Source organism: Sphaerodactylus townsendi, linkage group LG05 (assembly GCF_021028975.2).
Source record: "Sphaerodactylus townsendi isolate TG3544 linkage group LG05, MPM_Stown_v2.3, whole genome shotgun sequence".
Taxonomy (NCBI): Eukaryota; Metazoa; Chordata; class Lepidosauria; order Squamata; family Sphaerodactylidae; genus Sphaerodactylus; species Sphaerodactylus townsendi.
Genome location: NC_059429.1, coordinates 126,303,908 through 126,322,538, shown reverse-complemented (window position 1 = coordinate 126,322,538; position 18,631 = coordinate 126,303,908). Strand labels below are relative to the sequence as shown.

The 18,631-nt window shown below is 45.7% G+C and overlaps 2 protein-coding genes across 3 annotated transcripts in view; one reads left to right on the top strand and one right to left on the bottom strand.

The window, feature by feature from the left end:
* SS18L1 (SS18L1 subunit of BAF chromatin remodeling complex) overlaps positions 1-6,795 on the bottom strand; it is a 47,443-nt gene extending 40,648 nt beyond the window's left edge. Inside the window, exon 1 of one of the 2 annotated variants that reach the window (XM_048497405.1) lies at positions 6,307-6,795. In XM_048497405.1, coding sequence (XP_048353362.1) covers positions 6,307-6,375 — 69 coding nt within the window. In that variant the 5' untranslated portion in view covers positions 6,376-6,795. Of the gene's footprint in view, positions 1-6,101; positions 6,191-6,306 lie in introns of those variants that run through there. The other variant, XM_048497406.1, reaches the window with a different exon arrangement.
* A 353-nt stretch (positions 6,796-7,148) lies between these two features.
* Positions 7,149-18,401, top strand: PSMA7 (proteasome 20S subunit alpha 7). Its single transcript, XM_048497407.1, has 7 exons — positions 7,149-7,339; positions 9,998-10,124; positions 13,241-13,365; positions 14,653-14,775; positions 15,390-15,509; positions 15,942-16,004; positions 18,172-18,401. The coding sequence occupies exons 1-7, from the start codon at positions 7,244-7,246 to the stop codon at positions 18,262-18,264; spliced, it is 747 nt and encodes a 248-aa protein (XP_048353364.1). The 5' UTR covers positions 7,149-7,243; the 3' UTR covers positions 18,265-18,401.
* The last annotated feature ends 230 nt before the right edge of the window (positions 18,402-18,631 follow it).

Here is an 18,631-nt window from a genome sequence, read left to right as displayed (position 1 = left end):
CCTTTGGCCCGTGCGGAAAGGGCCATAGAGTTAGAAGAGACCCCAAGGGCCACCAAGTCCAAATGCAGAAAATACACAATCAAAGCACTCCGGACAGGTGGCCATCCAGCCTCTCTTTAAAAACCTCCAAAGAAGGAGACTGCACCACACTCCGAGGTAGTGCATTCCACTGTCGAACAGCCCTGACTGTCAGGAAGTTTTTCCTGATGTTTAGGTGGAATCTCTTTTCCTTCACCTTGAACCCTTTACTCCTGGTCCTAGTCTCTGGAGCAGCAGAAAACAAACTTGCTCCCTCACCAACATGACATCCCTTCAAATATCTAAACAGGGCTATCATGTCACCTCTTAACCTTCTCTTCACCAAACATATGCAGCTCCCTAAGTCTCTCCTCATAGGGCATGGATTCCAGACCTTTTACCATTTTGACCTCCGAACCGTTCCAGCGTTGTCAATTTCCTTCTTGAATTGTGCCCAGAACTCTACACAATATTGCGAGTCACTTGCTTACATCCCTAGTTCCCCTAAGCAGGGACAGAAATAATAATCTATTGAGTAGCTATATGTATTACAGATATAATACACCTAAAGTGCTTTGAAGTGCTATTAACCCACTGTAAGTACCACTATTGTTAACTCCCGAACAGGTGGCATATTTACAAGACAAATCAGAGATGGAAAGGAGGTAAAGCAGGATCTCTGTTTCCTTTCAGTCTCTGATGGATCTTGTAAATATGTACAAATATGTAACAGAGATCCTGTTTTATACACTCCTGTATCCTGGAATTGCAACTCTAGAAGTCTTAAGATGTTTACCCAACAGGTGACTCGGAAGTTGAAGTGAGAAGATAGGGTAGCACAAAGATTTCTTGTTCATCTGCTTTTTACCCAGTGATAACCAGCCATGGGGAAGATTCATGTTGTTAAGCGTGTGCATGTCAGGCATGTACTTAACACTCCAAATCAATGGGACTTGAGTGGATTTAACTTTATAAATAGCTGGCTCATGTAAGCAATTATACCTACGTAAGCAATTATAGCCTCATAAGCTCTGATTAGTACAGTTGCAAAGAATCACAATATCACGGGAACTGTGGAAGTCCTTGGTCATGAATGTATCTATGGTATATCGAGAAACTGGTGAAGTTTAATATTGGGATAAATAATGATTTAATGTTCATGGGTGTAATGGAGGATAGAAGGGTAGATAAAAAATATAGCTACATGTATAAAATAATGATCAAAGCAGGACATGCAACAATAGCTTTAGGCTGGAAAGGAAAAATGGACAATCCAGAAATGGTTGGAATATATCTGGGAACAAGTGACACTGGACATTTTTGAAATAATAACAAAAATAAACTGTGGCAAAATAAACAGAGTGAAATTTTGAAGATATGGACAATATTTGTGGACTGGATGAAAGAAGCTGGAGTCAATGAGGAGATATGGGAGAAGAGATTACAAAGAATGAACTTACTGCTGTTTGTTTGATAAAACTATGAAGAAAATACGGGGGGAGGGGGAAAAGGGGAAAATGTATTGTTTGTAAACGAATGAAGAAGAGTATTAATATAAAATGGAATATTCAAATGATACAATAAAAATATATTTTAAAAATGAATGTATCTATGGATACAGGAAGCAGGCTTACACCTTCAAGGAAATGATCTGCCCCATCAGTCCTTCACCATCTCAGGCAGAGAAAGATACTTCCCCAAACCTGTTGAGATCTCTTCAGCTGGAGATGGCAGGGACTAACCATGGGATTGTCATCTTGCAAAGTTCTGTTGCTGTAAACAAGAGCCCTGGAATAATCACTAGTGATATCAACCTCTTACTGTTTCAGGGGCCCATTATGCATGGAACCCTTACCTCGGGGCTCTTCCTGTGCAATGGGCTTGCAGTGGGCTCTTCTCATGTATCTATTTACATGCAAGGAGGTACTCACTCCCGCCTTGGAGCTTTGCTGCAGAGAACTCTCCTGGGCCCGGTTCCCTCAACTCCACCCATCAAGTAATCCTTAAAGGGAAAGATCTCAAGATCGCTGGCTCAGCCTTTTAAGATGCATTTATATCGATATTACTGTTCCAAAAATAATCCCCCTCCCCCAAATGAAAGAGGCAAAGCAAAGAGACCACAGGCTGCTAAAGAAGGGCACTATCCTAAAGCTGATATTCTCTCCACCTCCCTCCTCTCCCTCCCTCCCTCCCTCCACCCACCCACCCACCAACACACACTTCCTGCTGCACTGGAGGACAGAGAGGCTTGTTATTTTCAAGCACACTCTGTTAATATCGGTATCTCGATAAATCAATATGAGAATTAGACATCAGTGTTTTTGGCTAACTGTGTGAGTGAGCGTCTTTTCTGTGACTTGAAGCAGCTGTCAACATATGAGGGGCGGGATGAGGGGGAAGGCATGAATGGCAGGGTGAGGGAGTGGGAAGGCTGGGTGGAGGGAAGCTGTCCAGGGCATATCTGTGCTCACTGGCAAATCTGTCCCACTCTGGTGGCAAAGCAAATTAAAATCATACTAGAAGTGGTTTTGCTTGCCACAGAGAGAATGGAAAGTGAAAGCAGCACTTGAGGAAATATGTCCGTACAAGAAAACTTGCCATGACGGACATTCGCCCCCATCACTCAGCAGACACCTTGTGCTAATCGGCCAGGGATGGCCATGTTGCTCTGCTGTAAAACAACAAGTGTCTGGGGAAGAAAAAGAAAAGAAGAGTTTGGATTTATGCTCCATCTTTCCTACAAGGAGACTCAAGGCTGCTTATATAATCCTTTTCCTTCCTCTCCTCACAACAGACACCTTGTGAGGTAAGTGGGGCTGAGAGGGTTCTGAGAGGACTGTGACTAGCCCAAGGTCACCCAGCAGGCTTCATGTGTAGGAGAGGGGAGAACAAATCCAGTTCACCAGATTCACCCGATAAGACTCCACCACTGGAGGAGTGGGGAATCAAACTTGGTTCTCCAGATTAGAGTCTACCTGCTCCTAACTACTTCACCACACTGGCTGTTTGACTCTCAGAAGCTTAAACCCTGAATATCTTGTTGGTCTCCAAGGAGCGTCTGGATTCTAATCTTGCTTTGACTTCTGATTGTGTGAGCAAGACATACAGCGATCATATCCGATATGGAAAAGATCAATCTCAGGGGGTTTACTGGGCTATAGGGAGGAACCCATGCTGAAGCAAGCATGCTTATAGGTCAGCTTATATAGGCAATGAGTCACGACACAGAAATGATACCTCTGCTGGGAGATTCTGAAAACCAGATTCTGGAGACACACAACAGGTAAGACCCGGCATCTGCGTGCTCAATTATGATTGCACAGGAAGGGAAGGATAACAATTCTAACGGTCCCACCCAGAGGCATACTGGGACCAAATAGTGCCTGGCGACAAAAAACCCTCCGGGCACCCCCTCCCCGCATGCGGAGCCCCGCTTACTTGTGAGTTGGGCTCTAGACCCTCTTTGCTGCCTAGAAGCCCAGCGCGAGGGAAACTCGCGCCCGGCTTGTGGGCAGGGAAGAGGGGCTGCCTGTTTGGTCATGTAGGGCCCATCCAGAACCCCCCACGTGACCAAAAGGTGTGCGCCCGGGGACATGGGGTACCCCATGTCCCTAGGGCAGTACACCCACCAGCCTCAGTTTTGATTTTTTCAGCTTTAGTCACAAGAAAACAGTTATGCTTGCTTGAAATTAAATCTAAAGCATAATAGGAGGAAACCATTCATGTAGGGTCCAGTGGCACACCAAGAAATATTCTCCACCACAATCCACTGAGCTTTGCATCGCATAATAGTCCCATCTTTGTCACACAGCTCATTGAACATACTATACACCATCAGAACCATAACATTCAGTATCTGCTGAGAACTGCAAAGATCTGCTTCCTGAATTGAGACACAAAGTTGCTTCCTGGATTGAGACAGGAAGCTGCCTTGAACAGTCTACCAAGATCAGTCTTGTCTGCTCTGGCAGCCAAGCAACTCTCCTAGATCTCCTGATGTTTTCCACATGACCTAATCCTTGGATTGAGCCTGGGATTGGAATTGCCACCAATTGAATCCTGAGGCTGGAAATACCAGGGATTGAACCCATATCTGGAGTTGCCAGGGATTGAACTAGGACTTTTTTCCATGTCCAGCAGATGATCTACCATCGAGCAATGGCCCTCTTCAAAGTGCTTTGCCAGGACTAAGTGAACTTACTCATAAACACCAGCAACTAAACTCCCATGGGGTTGCAATAAGTTGTCTGCAACTAGATAGACTTCCTTGAGATCTGAAGTGCAGGCTTTCATGGAAGTCAGTGGGACAAAGAGGCCTGATTTGGGACTGAGTTACCCACATTACCTGTACTTCCTAGTACAGGTAATGTGAGTAACTCAGTCCCAAATCAGGCATCTTTGTCCCACTGACTTCCATGAAAGATGAAAGCCTGCACTTCAGATCTCAAGGAAGTCTATCTAGTTGCAGACAACTTACTGCAACCCCATGGGGTTAAGAATGCAAGAACGTAAGAAAGAGCCTGCTGGATCAGACCAGAGTCCATCTAGTCCAGCACTCTGCTACTCACAGTGGCCCACCAGGTGCCTTTGGAAGCTCACATGCAGGATGTGAAAGCAATGGTCTGCTGCTGCTGCTGCTCCCGAGCACCTGGTCTGCTAAGGCATTTGCAATCTCAGATCAAGGAGGATCAAGATTGGTAGCCATAGATTGACTTCTCCTCCATAAATCTGTCCAAGTTTTCTAGGCAAGAGATGTCAAGAGGTGGTTTGCTCTTGCCTGCATCTACATAAGGACCTTGGAAATCCTTGGTGGTCTCCCATCCGAATACTAACCCAAGCCAACCCTGCTCTGCTTCTGAGATCAGATGAGACTGGCCTAACCTGTGCCATCCAACAGGTTTACTTGGAAGGATGCACTTCCAGTGACCTTTACTTCCCAGTAAGTGTGTACGGGACTGCAATTTTTTTTAATGGGGTGCAGAGGATTCAGCCACAGATGCAGGCGAAACGTCAGGAGAGAATGCTGTTAGAACACGGCCATACAGCCCGGAAACCACACAGCACCCCAGTGATTCCAGCCGTGAAAGCCTTCGACAATACAATTTTTTTATTTTGCCCAGACCTTACCCTTACCAATCAACCACCTGTATCAATGATGCAAGCCACAGATGCAGACAGGAGCACTGTGAAGTGAGCCACCCCCAAACTTAATCCCTGGCATTCTGCTAGGCTCCCAATTAGGTGGGGAAAAGCGCTGACACTTGCGCCGCAGAATTGGGCTCCCGAAGTCCTCTCCTCCTGACACCAGCCAGCCATCCCGACTGATGCGCTCAGCCGCCAGCCATGGTCCTGAAAGGCAAATTCTAGCTGTCTTTCTTCCTCTTGCCAGACATGCCTTGGAAAACCGGGTGGTGGGGGGAGCTGGGCTGGCATTGTTCAACAAATCAGTGACTCATCATGAACCTCCCATTCTTGACACCCCCCTCTCCAGCAATAGGAGGATTTCATCCCCAGACATCCTTCTCCAGAGCAGCTTTGCAACTTGCACGCTGGGGGGGGAAACACCTGCCCGGTATTATTCCCTCCCTCCCTCCCTCCGGAGGCTGGGCAGGGTTACAGTTCATGCCCATCATCATAATGCCCAGCAGCGCTTGGGGAATCCCTCCCCCTGCAATTAAACCTGTGGGGGGGGGGAGTACCAAAGGCATCCCCGTTTCAAACCTTCGACCTTCCATCATCTGCTTTGACATTCGTTTTTTTCCCAGATTAATAAACCGGGGAGGGAGGGCTGCATGCCAGAAGCAGCTGCTTTCCCAAGACTAACCCCCCTTCCCCCCCCCCACCCCCACCGGTGCTCAGATCGTAGAAGAAAAGGCGCAGATCTTCGCCTTCCGGGGACGCGCAACCTTGCAAATCCCCGCCCGTTTCTCTGTCGCTCGCCCGGCTTACAGCCGCGATTGCAAGCCGGGGGAATCGGTGGGTGGGTGTTCGACCGCGCAGACGAAATGTCACCCGCGCTGGGTCGTGCACACCGTCCCCTCGGCCCCTCTCTCCCCACCTCCCTCTTGCAACCATTGCAATACCTTTGCTTTGTTCCCCCCCACCGGTGCGCCCTTCCGAGCCGTTGCAACCATCGCGACTTCGCATCCGCCAGCATTGAGCCGATCTCCTTTGCAGCCCCTGGATGTCGGGAGGCGCCCCCCTCCCTCTAGCAATCCAGCCGCCGCTCTCGATTAAGGCATGCACGCTCTACCCACCCCACCCCCCTTTTTTTCCTTTGCGCGTTACCTTCTGGATAGTTTGCTGGGTGACCTCTCCTTTGACTCTGGGTCGAGCAGAAGCAAAGGCGACCGACATGATGGGCTGGTCCTGCGCCTCTCCCCCTCCCCCTCCCCTCCGATGTCAAGGATCTAGCAGATCCCCAGCCTGGAATAATGTTGTTATTAACTGGCTGCTGTTGCAAGAGGCACGAGAATCCGCCGCAGTGCCCGGGCAGGGGGAGCCCCAGCAGATGGTACAATCTGCGCCTCGCAATGAGCCGGGGGCATTGCACCAGCCACCTCCGTACACCCCCTTTTACCTGCACGGGTCGGCTTCCCCGTGCAAGGCAGAGAGCCGGCTGGCCAGGTTTGGTGAGGGAGGGGGGAAGCGGAGCCACCTGAGCCGCTTGGCTGGCTCTCTCCACCCCCCTCTGCCTCCCCGCTGCAAATGCATCGTCCCCTCCTCCCCCTTCGCATTGCACATGGTGCATCCCTGCTGCCGGGTTTGCTGTTGCAAGCGAATCGCATCTCTCCCTGGTTCTTCCGACAAGAGCATCTCGGTGCGCCAAGTGCGTAGGAAAAGGCGATCGTGCGCCAAGTGCGAGGAAGCAGCAGGTGGAAGGGCGGGCAAAAGCTGCGGAGCGGACGTCAGCTGCGTAGAGAAAGCCGTCAATCAGGGGGTCTTTCTTCTACCTCACGTGCGCTATTGGCGTACCCAGATACGCATTTGGGGAAGGGAGGGGTGACGCCGGGTTTTTCTTCTCGACCAATCAGAGGAGCCGTCGAGTTGCGCTAAGAGCGCAGGCGCGCCCCAGTTTGGCGTAGGCTCTTCCTGTCAAGCGGGCCACGTCGGCGTAAGGTCGTTCCGTGAATGGGAAGAGCGGCGCGTGCGCACTGAGGGAAAGTGACGGTGCTGTTTCTCGTCGTGTGGAGGAACCCGACGGTGCTTTTTTGAAGCCGCCGCCATGAGCTACGACCGGGCCATCACCGTCTTCTCCCCGGACGGGCACCTCTTCCAAGTCGAGTATGCCCAGGAGGCCGTGAAGAAAGGCTCCACCGCGGTACGGGAAGGGACAGGCCCAAGAGACGGCCGGGGTGGGGGGAGCGACCGAAAGTGTGTGTGGGGGGGTTTGAAGCTGGGTGAGGAGGAGAAGGGCCAGGGGCTCGAGCCTACTTCGTTTCCTTCCTTACTCCCCGTTGTTTTGGGGGCTGGGAGAAGGGGAGGGGTATGACTAAGCCTTGCCCCCCCCCCCTTTTTATGGAAAGGGAAATCAGGTGAGTTTGGACGTAGAGTCATAGAGCTGGAAGAGACCCCCAAGGGCCATCAAGTCCAACCCCCTGAAATACAGGCACACCCAATCAAAGCACTCCTGTAAGATGGTCATCCTGCCTCTTTAAAAATCTCCAAAGAAGGAGACCCCACCACACTGTGAATTCCACTGTCGAACAGCCCTTGCTGTCAGGAAATTCTTCCCAATGTTTAGATGGGATCTCTTTTCCTTCCCCTTGAGCCCATTACTCCTGGTCTTAGTTTCTGGAGTAGCAGAAAACAAGCTTGCTCCCCCACCAACATCAAATATCTAAACATGGCTATCATGTCACCTCTTAACCTTCGCTTTTCCAGACTGAACATCCCCAGCTCCCTAAGTCTCTCTTCGTAGGGGATGGATTCCAGAACTTTGACCATTTTGGTTGCCCTCCTCTGGACCCGTTCCAGCTTTTCAATATCCTTCGTGAATTGCGGTGCCCTAAACCACTTTTTATTGGTTGAGTAAAGGAGGGGTGCATAGAAATATAGAGGAGGAACAGAATGTGGGGGGCAGGCGTGGAGGAAGGCATAGGCTGACAGTCCTAGTGGAAGTCAGTGGAAAACAGCTTGGTATTCTGGATTTTTTCAGTTGTACTTTTACAGTCTTTTCATGACAGCCAGCAATAAATCTTTTTGTAGGAAAAACCTTGTATGCAATCATGTACTATGTCCAGCATGAAAGTAAATTTTCCCCTAATTGAAAAGTCAGACTCTGTACATAGATAATTATATAAGAAATGAGTTGCAAATAAATATGAATTACAGCACAAGAATTACTTTCTGTGGTGGAAACTGTTTGAATACTTATTTATGGCTGAGACTCATCTGTGCCTTGGTGGAATACATTTAATTTCTGAAACAGAGGTGTTAGCTAGAGACAATCCCATAAGGGGCTACAAATGTTTTTTTTAATTAATATTTTATTAAATGACCATATAGTTACAAAAAACCAAGACAAACACACACATACACACAACAAGAGAAATGATACAATTATCAAAAAGTTGATTAAAACATTGCAGATTTAACTTCAACTTTTTTGAAAGGGTAAAGGAATAAGAATGTAGTTTCTATCAGTCTTCCTACCCTCTCTACATTTTTTCTATCATTTATTCTAATATTCAATTATATTTCAGTATATTTCAGTATATTTCAGATTGATTAAAATAATCTCAAAGTCCATCAAAGAAAATATGGTTATTCCAAACCATTTGTACTCTTTTAAGCAAGTGCATTTAACTCTTAACAGCTTATCTCATTAAACTGTAAAAAGGGCTACAAATGTGATCTAACACAGGGCTATAACATATTTCAAAAATTTAGATCATAGAGCTGGAAGGGTTCTCTAGTCTGCCCTCCCTCCTTTTGCACAGTGCAGGAAGTTCACAGCTACCTCTCCCCCAGAGACCTCTGCTCCATGCTCAGAGTTCTGACTGGGGGAGCGATCCTAAGTGGGTATACTCAGAGGTAAGTACCATTTTACTCTGTGGGACTTACTTCCAGAAAAGTATTCTTGCTTCCACCCGGAGGCTGCCTTTTTTCTTGCTCTTGGGTGGAGCAGAAAGTGTGGAGGGAAGTCTGCCTTTTCTCCTTTTCTGTTATAACATGTTATTTTGCATCATGATGTGTGATATTGTACTATATTGGTAATTTGTGTGTATGAATGTGTGTGTATAGATATAAATATATAGATATATAGTGTACATGTACACACATGCATGTAATACAAACACATAGATTTTCTGGAATCTAGGCCAAGGATGAGGGTTGTCCCCCGACCCCCCCCCCTTCTTAAATATCCTTTTCTTTCCCTGTTGCAAAAAAGGCAATTTACAATAAATTTTTTTCATTGGAAGGCTATACCATGATTTCTGGTCTGAGGGAGGAGATGGGCTTGTGTAACAATATTGACCCTCTTCTCCCCTCCCCTCCAGTTAGAAATGAGGAATGTTGTGATGGTTAGTCTTTTTTCCCCAGACTGTGGGGGGGGGTGTGTGTGTGTGTGTGTGTTATATCTTTGAATCCTCTTTCCAAGTTCTGTGCTAATGAGCTTTTTCTCCAAGCTTCAGCAGGAGAGGGCGTGCTCAGCTTGCTACTTGATTATTTCTGTGCAGCTTCTGCAGGTTTCTTAAAATATTTTAAGCAAGATTTTTCCCCGGATGATATGATGCTCCAGCTTTATTTTTATAGAAAGCACTTCACAGATACTGTTAATGATAAGCTAACCAAAAGCGCTGAGCACAGGTACCCCATCTAAAACAGTAGCACAAGCCCCATTAACTAAAATAGTTGAGGGCTACCTCTCCAGTCTTTATTTGAGAAGCTGTTAAATATGTGGTCACTGTGTCAAGGTAGTGTTTAATGCAGTGGTTTCAAAAGATGATTGATAATAGTCTGTCTGATATTCAAGGTCGGAGTACGAGGAAAAGACATTGTGGTCCTTGGTGTGGAGAAGAAATCTGTGGCAAAACTTCAAGATGAAAGGACTGTCCGGAAAATCTGTGCTCTTGATGACAATGTCTGCATGGCTTTTGCAGGTACAGTAATAAGCAATGAAAATGGGAAAGAGGCTTTAGGACAGAGTCGTAGAATCATTGAATTGGAAGAGACCACAAGGGTCAATTGGTCCAACCCCCTGCAATGCAGGAACACATAATCAAAACACTCCTGACAGATGGCCATCTAGTCTCTCTTTAAAAACCTCCAAAGAAGGAGATTCCACCACATGCTCTTTGTTTGGAAAGCAGCTGCAGTGCAGCACAAAGACATAAAGTCATATCTGTTTTTACCTTCTGTAAGCTTTAATCAGGTGGAAGGTTTCCAGGGACAGGTAGATTTCTCCCCACAGAATTCTCCCACCCCCAGCTCTCTAGGAACAGCATTTTGGGCTGCACGGGGCAGATGAGAAAGTCATGCTCTGTCCTGCCCGGAGTGGGATCCAAGTAAGACAGATGTGCTGTGTGGAATCCCAGTAAAAACAGTGCATTTGGTTGATTTTCCTGAATGTTTTTATTGCAACCATTGGCAAAAAAAAAATTTCAACTGTGTTCTTGTACAGATTATATGGCATCTCTGTTAGGTGCTGTTTTACAGACTGCTGTCTTGTTACACATGTGCTTTATATTATACAACCTGTACAAAACTAGTGGAAAATACCTTTGATTTACATAATTGATTAATTTAATTGTGATTAGTTTCTGAAGTTCAAATCTTTGTATGCAGATGTCATTGGTGATGCAAAGCACTCTCTGTCTCCCCCCCCCCCTCCCCCTGTTTTGGTAGAAAATTGATCATTTTCTTGGATTACGGCTTTAGCCATTCATGTTTTAGATTAGTCAAGCCTGTCTGAATTGTGTAAGCTTTTTATCTATGTTTTGTGCACAAGTGCCATGGGTGGTGGTAACAGTTAGGATAGCATGCTGATGCTTTACTGTAATAGAGTTCTGTGCTGTCTCTCTTTCTTAACTAGGGCCCCTTCCGCACACGCAAAATAATGCGTTTTCAAACCACTTTCACAACTGTTTGCAAGTGGATTTTGCTATTCCGCACAGCTTCAAAGAGCACTGAAAGTGGTTTGAAAATGCATTATTGAAAATGCATTCCGCATGTGCGGAATGAGCCTAAGAGTAGTCTCTGTAAACTGCTGGTTTGCATGGGGGTTGGGGGAGGAGACTATTTTAACTCCCCATCCCATTTTCTTTTTCCTTTCAAGATCAACCTCTCCCAAGTTGTCAAAGGCTTTCACGGATGGATTCAACTGGCTGTAATGGGTTTTCCAGGCTGTGTGGCTGTGGTCTGGTGTATCTTGTTCCTAACGTTTTGCCTGCATCTGTGGCTGGCAGCTTCAGAGGTGTATCACAGAGGGAAGTCTGTTACACACTGTGTCCAGTGAGAAGGGAATGTTTTAGTGGAATATAAATTTTCATGTCCCTGGGTGGGGAACCAATCAGTAAGTGTTTAGGTGGAACTTGCTATGCAATACTATACTATCAACCACACATTTGCATAGCAAGTTCCACCTAAACACTTACTGATTGGTTCCCCTCCCAGGGACATGAAAATTTATACTCCACTAAAACATTCTCTTCTCACTGGACACAGTGTGTAACAGACTTCCCTCTGATACACCTCTGAAGATGCCAGCCACAGATGCAGGTGAAAAGTTAGGAACAAGATCTACCAGACCATGACCACACAGTCCGGAAAACCCACTATAACCAACTCTCCAAGTTTCTTATCTTTCTGTAGGGGAAGCCCCTGTATTTTTTCTTTGTGGATTAGAAAGTGGTGAAAACAGAAGGGATGATGGCCTTGACCCAGGCTAGCCCAATCTCATCAGGTCCCAGAAGCTAAGTGGGCTGGCCCTGGTCAGTATTTGGGTGCTTCTGAATGTCTCTTGTCTTGAACCCTCCCCCCCCCCTTCCCCATTCAGGGATCACCATAAGTCAGCTGAGACTTTAAGATGACCAATGAAAAATAGTTTGCTGAAACCAGGATCCCCACATGTATTTTTACATCATATAATCCATCATGTTGATAGTTAGGCTTCACTTCCATTCTGTTTTTTACCTTTCTGGTTGGTCCCAGACTTTTACAATCTCAACTGCTTTGTTCATTAAATGTCCCATTTTGTTCATTGTACTAACTCACTATATGTAATCTGCCTCAAGCCGCTGTAAGAAAAGTAGACTATAAAGAAACAAAAGGAAAGGGGTTGCCTGCCATTTGCCTTCCATTTGCCCTTTTCCGTTCCAGATACCAAGGCTATTCTTTTTTTTAAAGCCCTGTAGAACTCCATTTCATGTCTCCTTTTGTCCTAAAAGTTTTAGTAGATCTCTAGCAGAACATAAGTAACTGGATGCTCCCTGTGCTACTGTTCCATTTTTTTCCTGGGCATGAAGTCGATTAAAATGTAAGAACATAAGAACAAGCCAGCTGGATCAGACCAGAGTCCATCTAGTCCAGCTCTCTGCTACTCGCAGTGGCCCACCAGATGCCTTTGGGAGCTCACATGCAGGATGTGAAAGCAATGGCCTTCTGCGGCTGTTGCTCCCGAGCACCTGGACTGTTAAGGCATTTGCAATCTCAGATCAAACAGGATCAAGATTGGTAGCCATAAATCGACTTCTCCATAAATCTGTCCAAGCCCCTTTTAAAGCTATCCAGGTTAGTGGCCATCACCACCTCCTGTGGCAGCATATTCCAAACACCAATCACACGTTGCGTGAAGAAGTGTTTCCTTTTGTTAGTCCTAATTCTTCCCCCCAGCATTTTCAATGTATGCCCCCTGGTTCTAGTATTGTGAGAAAGAGAGAAAAATTTCTGTCAACATTTTCTACCCCATGCATAATTTTATAGACTTCAATCATATCCCCCGAGACGTCTCCTCTCCAAACTAAAGAGTCCCAAACGCTGCAGCCTCTCCTCATAAGGAAGGTGCCCCAGTCCCTCAATCATCCTCGTTGCCCTTCTCTGCACTTTTATGTAGTCGATAATATGTTTTTGAAATCCGTGTAGTCGCAGATATGTATTTGTGATCCTTTCATTTGGCCTATTTTCCTCCTCCCTCTTCAGTAATAAGTTTTGTAGAGTAGGGGTACCTCATGTGCAATGTTGAGGGGTGCATTTCCTTAATTATTCCTATTTTTTGCAGGGCTCACAGCAGATGCCAGGATAGTTATAAACAGAGCTCGGGTGGAGTGTCAAAGCCATAGACTTACAGTGGAGGATCCTGTCACCGTGGAATATATTACACGTTATATTGCTAGCCTAAAGCAGGTAGGTACAAAGATGACAATTCTCTCTGTTGCTCAGTGGAGCCTGATTTTTAGTGTACCGGTAGACTCTTTCCTCCTGTACCAGTGAACTCCAGACAAATAGATCATAAATCAGCTGCTTTCGCTACGAGAAAGTGAGTAGATGTCTTGCTTTAGTTTGTTCCAAAAACTGGAAAACAAGATGTGAAATCGTCTTTGACTGATTGTCAGTGCTTGAAATGAGGATCTTTTGTGTAATGTTTCAGCTACAAGCATGCCTCAGTTACCTGATTTAGCTGTGTTATACAGAAAAGCCCTCTGAATAGGCAATTTTCAAAGTTTGCAAAAAAAAACCCTTTAAATTATGTATTTTAGTAACTGCAGTGTCTGACTTCAGTTCATATTGCCTTAAGTTCTCATTGAAGTACTATTTGAAAAATTGTGCGAGTGGTCGCTCTGTTGGCCACCCCTGCAATGGAGACTTCATAGGAACTCTGCTACCCTGTTGGATCAAAGGAGACACGACTCTGACTTCTCCTCAGAAGCTCTTTACTTTTTCAGGCAGTGTTAGGTCCCGGACCCTTAAGTCAACAAATGAACTCTGAGGTATTGGATCAGTAGCGTTTATTGAGCAGGCATCAAAGAACCACACTAGAAAAGCCAGTTCTGGCGAAGCTGGCATTCACAGTCCCCTTTATTCCCAAAGCGAGCCAAGGCGTTGTGAGAAACAATCTTTAGAGCTGAGGTGCCCCAAGTTTGCAAGCAGATAGTGATAGAGAGCCACCTGGCCTCCTGCCCCACAAGATAGCGGATGTAACCCTTTTCTCATGGGACCGGGCTGTCAGTGGAAAGCCTAGTTATCTACAAAGTATGTGAAGCCATAAAGGAAAGATCAAGGAAAGAATGCCCCTTACAGGAAGGGGGGGCTATAAATCCAACTCTTCTTCTTAAATGGGAGTGGTTACATATATCTTTCTGTAGCATTGATTTGTTGTTACAAGCAGTTACATTGAGTTAGGAATGCGTCTCAGTCACATAGATGCTATCCCCTGACATGCAGTAAACAGCACTCCTGCAAGCTTGAGTTCCTGCATCACACCAACGGACCTGCCTTTTCCCCAACCTCCCTTAATCCCTCTCAAGAGGTTCCCTGCCGGGAGCTCCCTCTCCAGCCCAGTTGTAGAGTGCACCAGGGTCCCTGGGTGGGCATCTGTGACAAGGAGAGGGGTGCAACAGGCTGACTGGTGTAAATTGTTACAGGTTGTAACATACAGTCCTGCTAGAAATAAAATGTCTTGTTACCTCTCAGCGGTATACCCAGAGCAACGGCCGCAGACCTTTTGGGATTTCTGCCTTGATTGTGGGATTTGACTTCGATGGAACGCCAAGGCTATATCAGACCGATCCTTCTGGGACCTACCATGCTTGGAAGGTGAGGTTACTTTGCTTCTCTCTCCCCCCCCCCCCCCGATGAAAAGAACAGAACCCTCCTTTTTGAATATGGTCATTATTTAATTCATTGTCAGGCATTGCAGTGCACCCCCTCTCTGTTCTGTTTCCTCTTGTGCTCTGTTTATGTCTCATTCTCGGTTACTAATGGTCCCTTTGGGGAAACTGATTCCTGTATGCATGCTGATAAAAACAGCACACTTAAGTAGGCTGAAAAATGTATAAAAGGCACTATGATTACAAATTGATCTCAGCGTCAGAATTCAGTTACTTTAACATAGCTTTTGGAGTACACTGTATACTGGTCTCTTTTTGGGACCCAGAGGACGCAATTATAATCTACTGGTAACTATTGGACTAACTTAATTGTGGGAAAAGCAATTGTCATGGGACCCTCCAGGAGTGCTGAGATTTGGTTCTCCCTTGTTTAGATACCACTGTATATAGTTGGATTTCTTTCTGTTGTGGCCTTCCAGTTTAAAACATAACCAGCTTTGAGAGAGCTACTGAGGCAAGGAACCGAAATGCTAAGATGAAAAATAAATGATACCTCTTACATTGCTATTTCCTTTTAATCTTTTTTTAAAACTACCTTAGGCTAATGCCATTGGCAGAGGAGCAAAGTCAGTGCGTGAATTTTTGGAAAAAAACTACACCGATGAAGCAATAGAAACCGATGATCTGACCATTAAGCTTGTTATCAAAGCCCTTCTTGAGGTAAGTACGAACCTGTGAATTCCTGTGTTCTGGCTTGGTTGCTTAAATTGTATGCCGTCTACCTGTTGCAGGTAAAAACATTAGCTGTAGAAATAGCTTGACATTTGACATCTGTGTGGTGGAGTCTCCTTCTTTGAAGGTTTTTAAAGAGAGGCTGGGTGGCCATCTGTCAGGAGTGCTTTGATTATGTGTTCCTACATTGCAGGGGGTTGGACTTGATGGCCCTTGGGGGTCTCTTCCAACTCTGATTCTATGATTAATAAATGTAAATATATTGATGTAAGCATTAACCTGATAAATCTAGATCTAATGCTGGTGGATGGAGAAAAGACTGCATGTCTGTATAGTGCTTGGATTAAAATGTCAAACTTCCCTCACTGCTTAACTTCAACCCTGTCGCCATTTCCTTACTATTTATTTTCTTGGTTTAAGGTTGTACAGTCTGGTGGGAAAAATATCGAGCTAGCTGTTATGAGAAGAAACCAGCCTCTCAAGGTAAGGTCTTATTTAAGATCTGGTCAGTTTCGTGCCATCAGCTTGCAGCAGTCAGGGAATCTGTATTTCAGTTCGTACTTATGTAGTCCAGCTACTCAGTTGGCATTTACAGAGTGATCTGGTAACCAGAAAGAGATTTATTTCAAGCATGCCTTCATCTTCTTTTGTAACCTCTGTGCACAGCGCCATTCCCTGCCCCAGTGGGTGCTCTCTCTCCAATTTGAGCTAACAGTGCATCTAACAGTCTGGCAATTATGACCTTGATCCTACTTTCTGGGACTCCCAGTGCATTTTGTGGCCGAGTGAGTTCAGAGAGTACCTCCGTGTTTATTTATTCTTTTGATTTCTATATCTCGCCCCCTTCCCCCATCACAGTGGGGGTCAAGGCGGCTAACAACAAATGTAAAACACAACAGTGTAAGAACATAACATAAGAACAAGCCAGCTGGGTCAGACCAGAGTCCATCTAGTCCAGCTCTCTGCTACTCGCAGTGGCCCACCAGGTGCCTTTGGGAGCTCACATGCAGGATGTGAAAGCAATGGCCTTCTGCGGCTGCTGCTCCCAATCACCTGGTCTGTTAAGGCATTTGCAATCTCAGATCAAAGAGGATCAAGATTGATAGCCAGAGATCGACTTCTCCTCCATAAATCTGTCCAAGCCCCTTTTAAAGCTATCCAGGTTAGTGGCCATCACCACCTCCTGTGGCAGCATATTCCAAACACCAATCACACGTTGCGTGAAGAAGGGTTTCCTTTTATTAGTCCTAATTCTTCCCCCCAGCATTTTCAATGAATGCCCCCTGGTTCTAGTATTGTGAGAAAGAGAGAAAAATTTCTCTCTGTCAACACTTTCTACCCCATGCATAATTTTATAGACTTCGATCATATCCCCCCTCAGCCGTCTCCGCTCCAAACTAAAGAGTCCCAAACGCTGCAGCCTCTCCTCATAGGGAAGGTGCTCCAGTCCCTCAATCATCCTTGTTGCCCTTCTCTGCACTTTTTCTGTCTCCTCAATATCCTTTTTGAGATGTGTAAAAACATACCATTTTGAAATATAATATAAAATTTAGAAACCCAGAACTATCTCATCCGCTGGTTCTGGTGGGTTTTCCGGGCTGTGTGGCCGTGGTCTGGTGGATTTTGTTCCTAACGTTTCGCCTGACCACGGCCACACAGCCCGGAAAACCCACTAGAACTAGTTGAATCCGACCGTGAAAGCCTTTGACAGTATCTCATCACCCTTAAGTTTTTTGATGGTTCAGATGTCACCCCGTTTAAAGATCAGCTCACTTTGTGTGGATGGTAAAACTGGAGAACATCTGGCAGTAAGAGCCAGCCATTATGAAAACTAGGAGATTGGGGACCCCAGATGAAACCAGTAAGCTGGTGGCATGGTAAGCAGAATAGGAAGCTGGTCATAAGTCTGATGCCACCAAGAAATAGTTATTTCTCGTTTCACCCCAAGTTGAAAGGTGGAGACCATAATTTATACAATCCTACAAAGCAGTCAGAAAGCACTTCTGCGCATCTAGAGGGTATCAGTAATTCCTGTTGACAGTTTCCCTTCCCAGCTGTTAGGCTCTCTCTAGAATGACATCTAGTCAGACCTCAGAAGCAAAGCAGCATCCTGCCACGGTTAGTATTTAGAAAGGCAACTTCCAAGGAATACCAGGATCAGGACACAGAGGCAGGCAATGGCAAAACATCTCTGAATGTCTGTAAACTTGGGAACCTTACAGGGTTGCCATAAGTCAACTGTGATTTGAGGGCACACAAAAAATGTTTCCTAGATGCCTTAGTACAGGTCTCTCTCGAGGGAGAATGAAGAGCCATAGGGGGGTATGTGTGGGTATGCAAAATCAAGTCACACCTACCTTAGGATGACCTGCCTTGAGGTGATATCTGGTTTTCAAGGAGACATTCTGAGGTGGTTTGCCATTACCTGCCTCTGCATGGATTGAGGGGATTCTGGGTAGTGTGACTGGCCCAAGGTCGTCCACCAGACTTCATGTGGCAAAGTGGGGAATTGAACCCAGTACTCTAGATTAAAATCTAACCACTACGCAATGCTGACTCATTGGGTCAGGGGGCTGCAAAAAGTTGGAGATACTTTCATGTAGTTCTCTGATAATCGGCCCCTTGTGATTGTATCCCTTCTGTACTGCAGATCTTGAGCCCTGAAGAGATTGAAAAATATGTTGCCGAAATTGAAAAGGAAAAAGAAGAAAGTGAGAAGAAGAAACAGAAGAAAACATCGTGAGGAATGAACTCCCAATTCCAAAGTTGCTGGGTTTGGATTTTGAAAACCAATCATGAGTTAACTCTGTATAGTTGTGCAGGCATTCCACTTCTGTGACCCTCATAAGAGACCTACAATAAACCACCTGGTTTTTTAAAGCTTGTCACTGTAATGTGTTTCTTTCTGTAATAGGTGGAAAGCTGCTTTTGTAAACTAATACAAACGTTGACAACCAAAATGGTTTCATAGTCTGCTGTTTGTTCCTCATGGTCACCTTCTATCATGTGTGTTTAGTATTACCTACCTTGATTTGTCACAATATTAGAGTTGCTAATATTGGCTAATTCTTGTCTCTTGCAGCTATACTTAATGATTCAAACGTAGGCTT

What these genes read in the sequence shown, in the direction of transcription:
- PSMA7 (XM_048497407.1), top strand. Translation starts at nt 7,244, where the DNA reads ATGAGCTACGACCGGGCCATCACCGTCTTCTCCCCGGACGGGCACCTC. An exon ending in TGAAGAAAGGCTCCACCGCG is followed by an intron (nt 7,340 to 9,997) that starts GTACGGGAAGGG and finishes CTGATATTCAAG; the next exon opens with GTCGGAGTACGAGGAAAAGA. An exon ending in TGTCTGCATGGCTTTTGCAG is followed by an intron (nt 10,125 to 13,240) that starts GTACAGTAATAA and finishes TATTTTTTGCAG; the next exon opens with GGCTCACAGCAGATGCCAGG.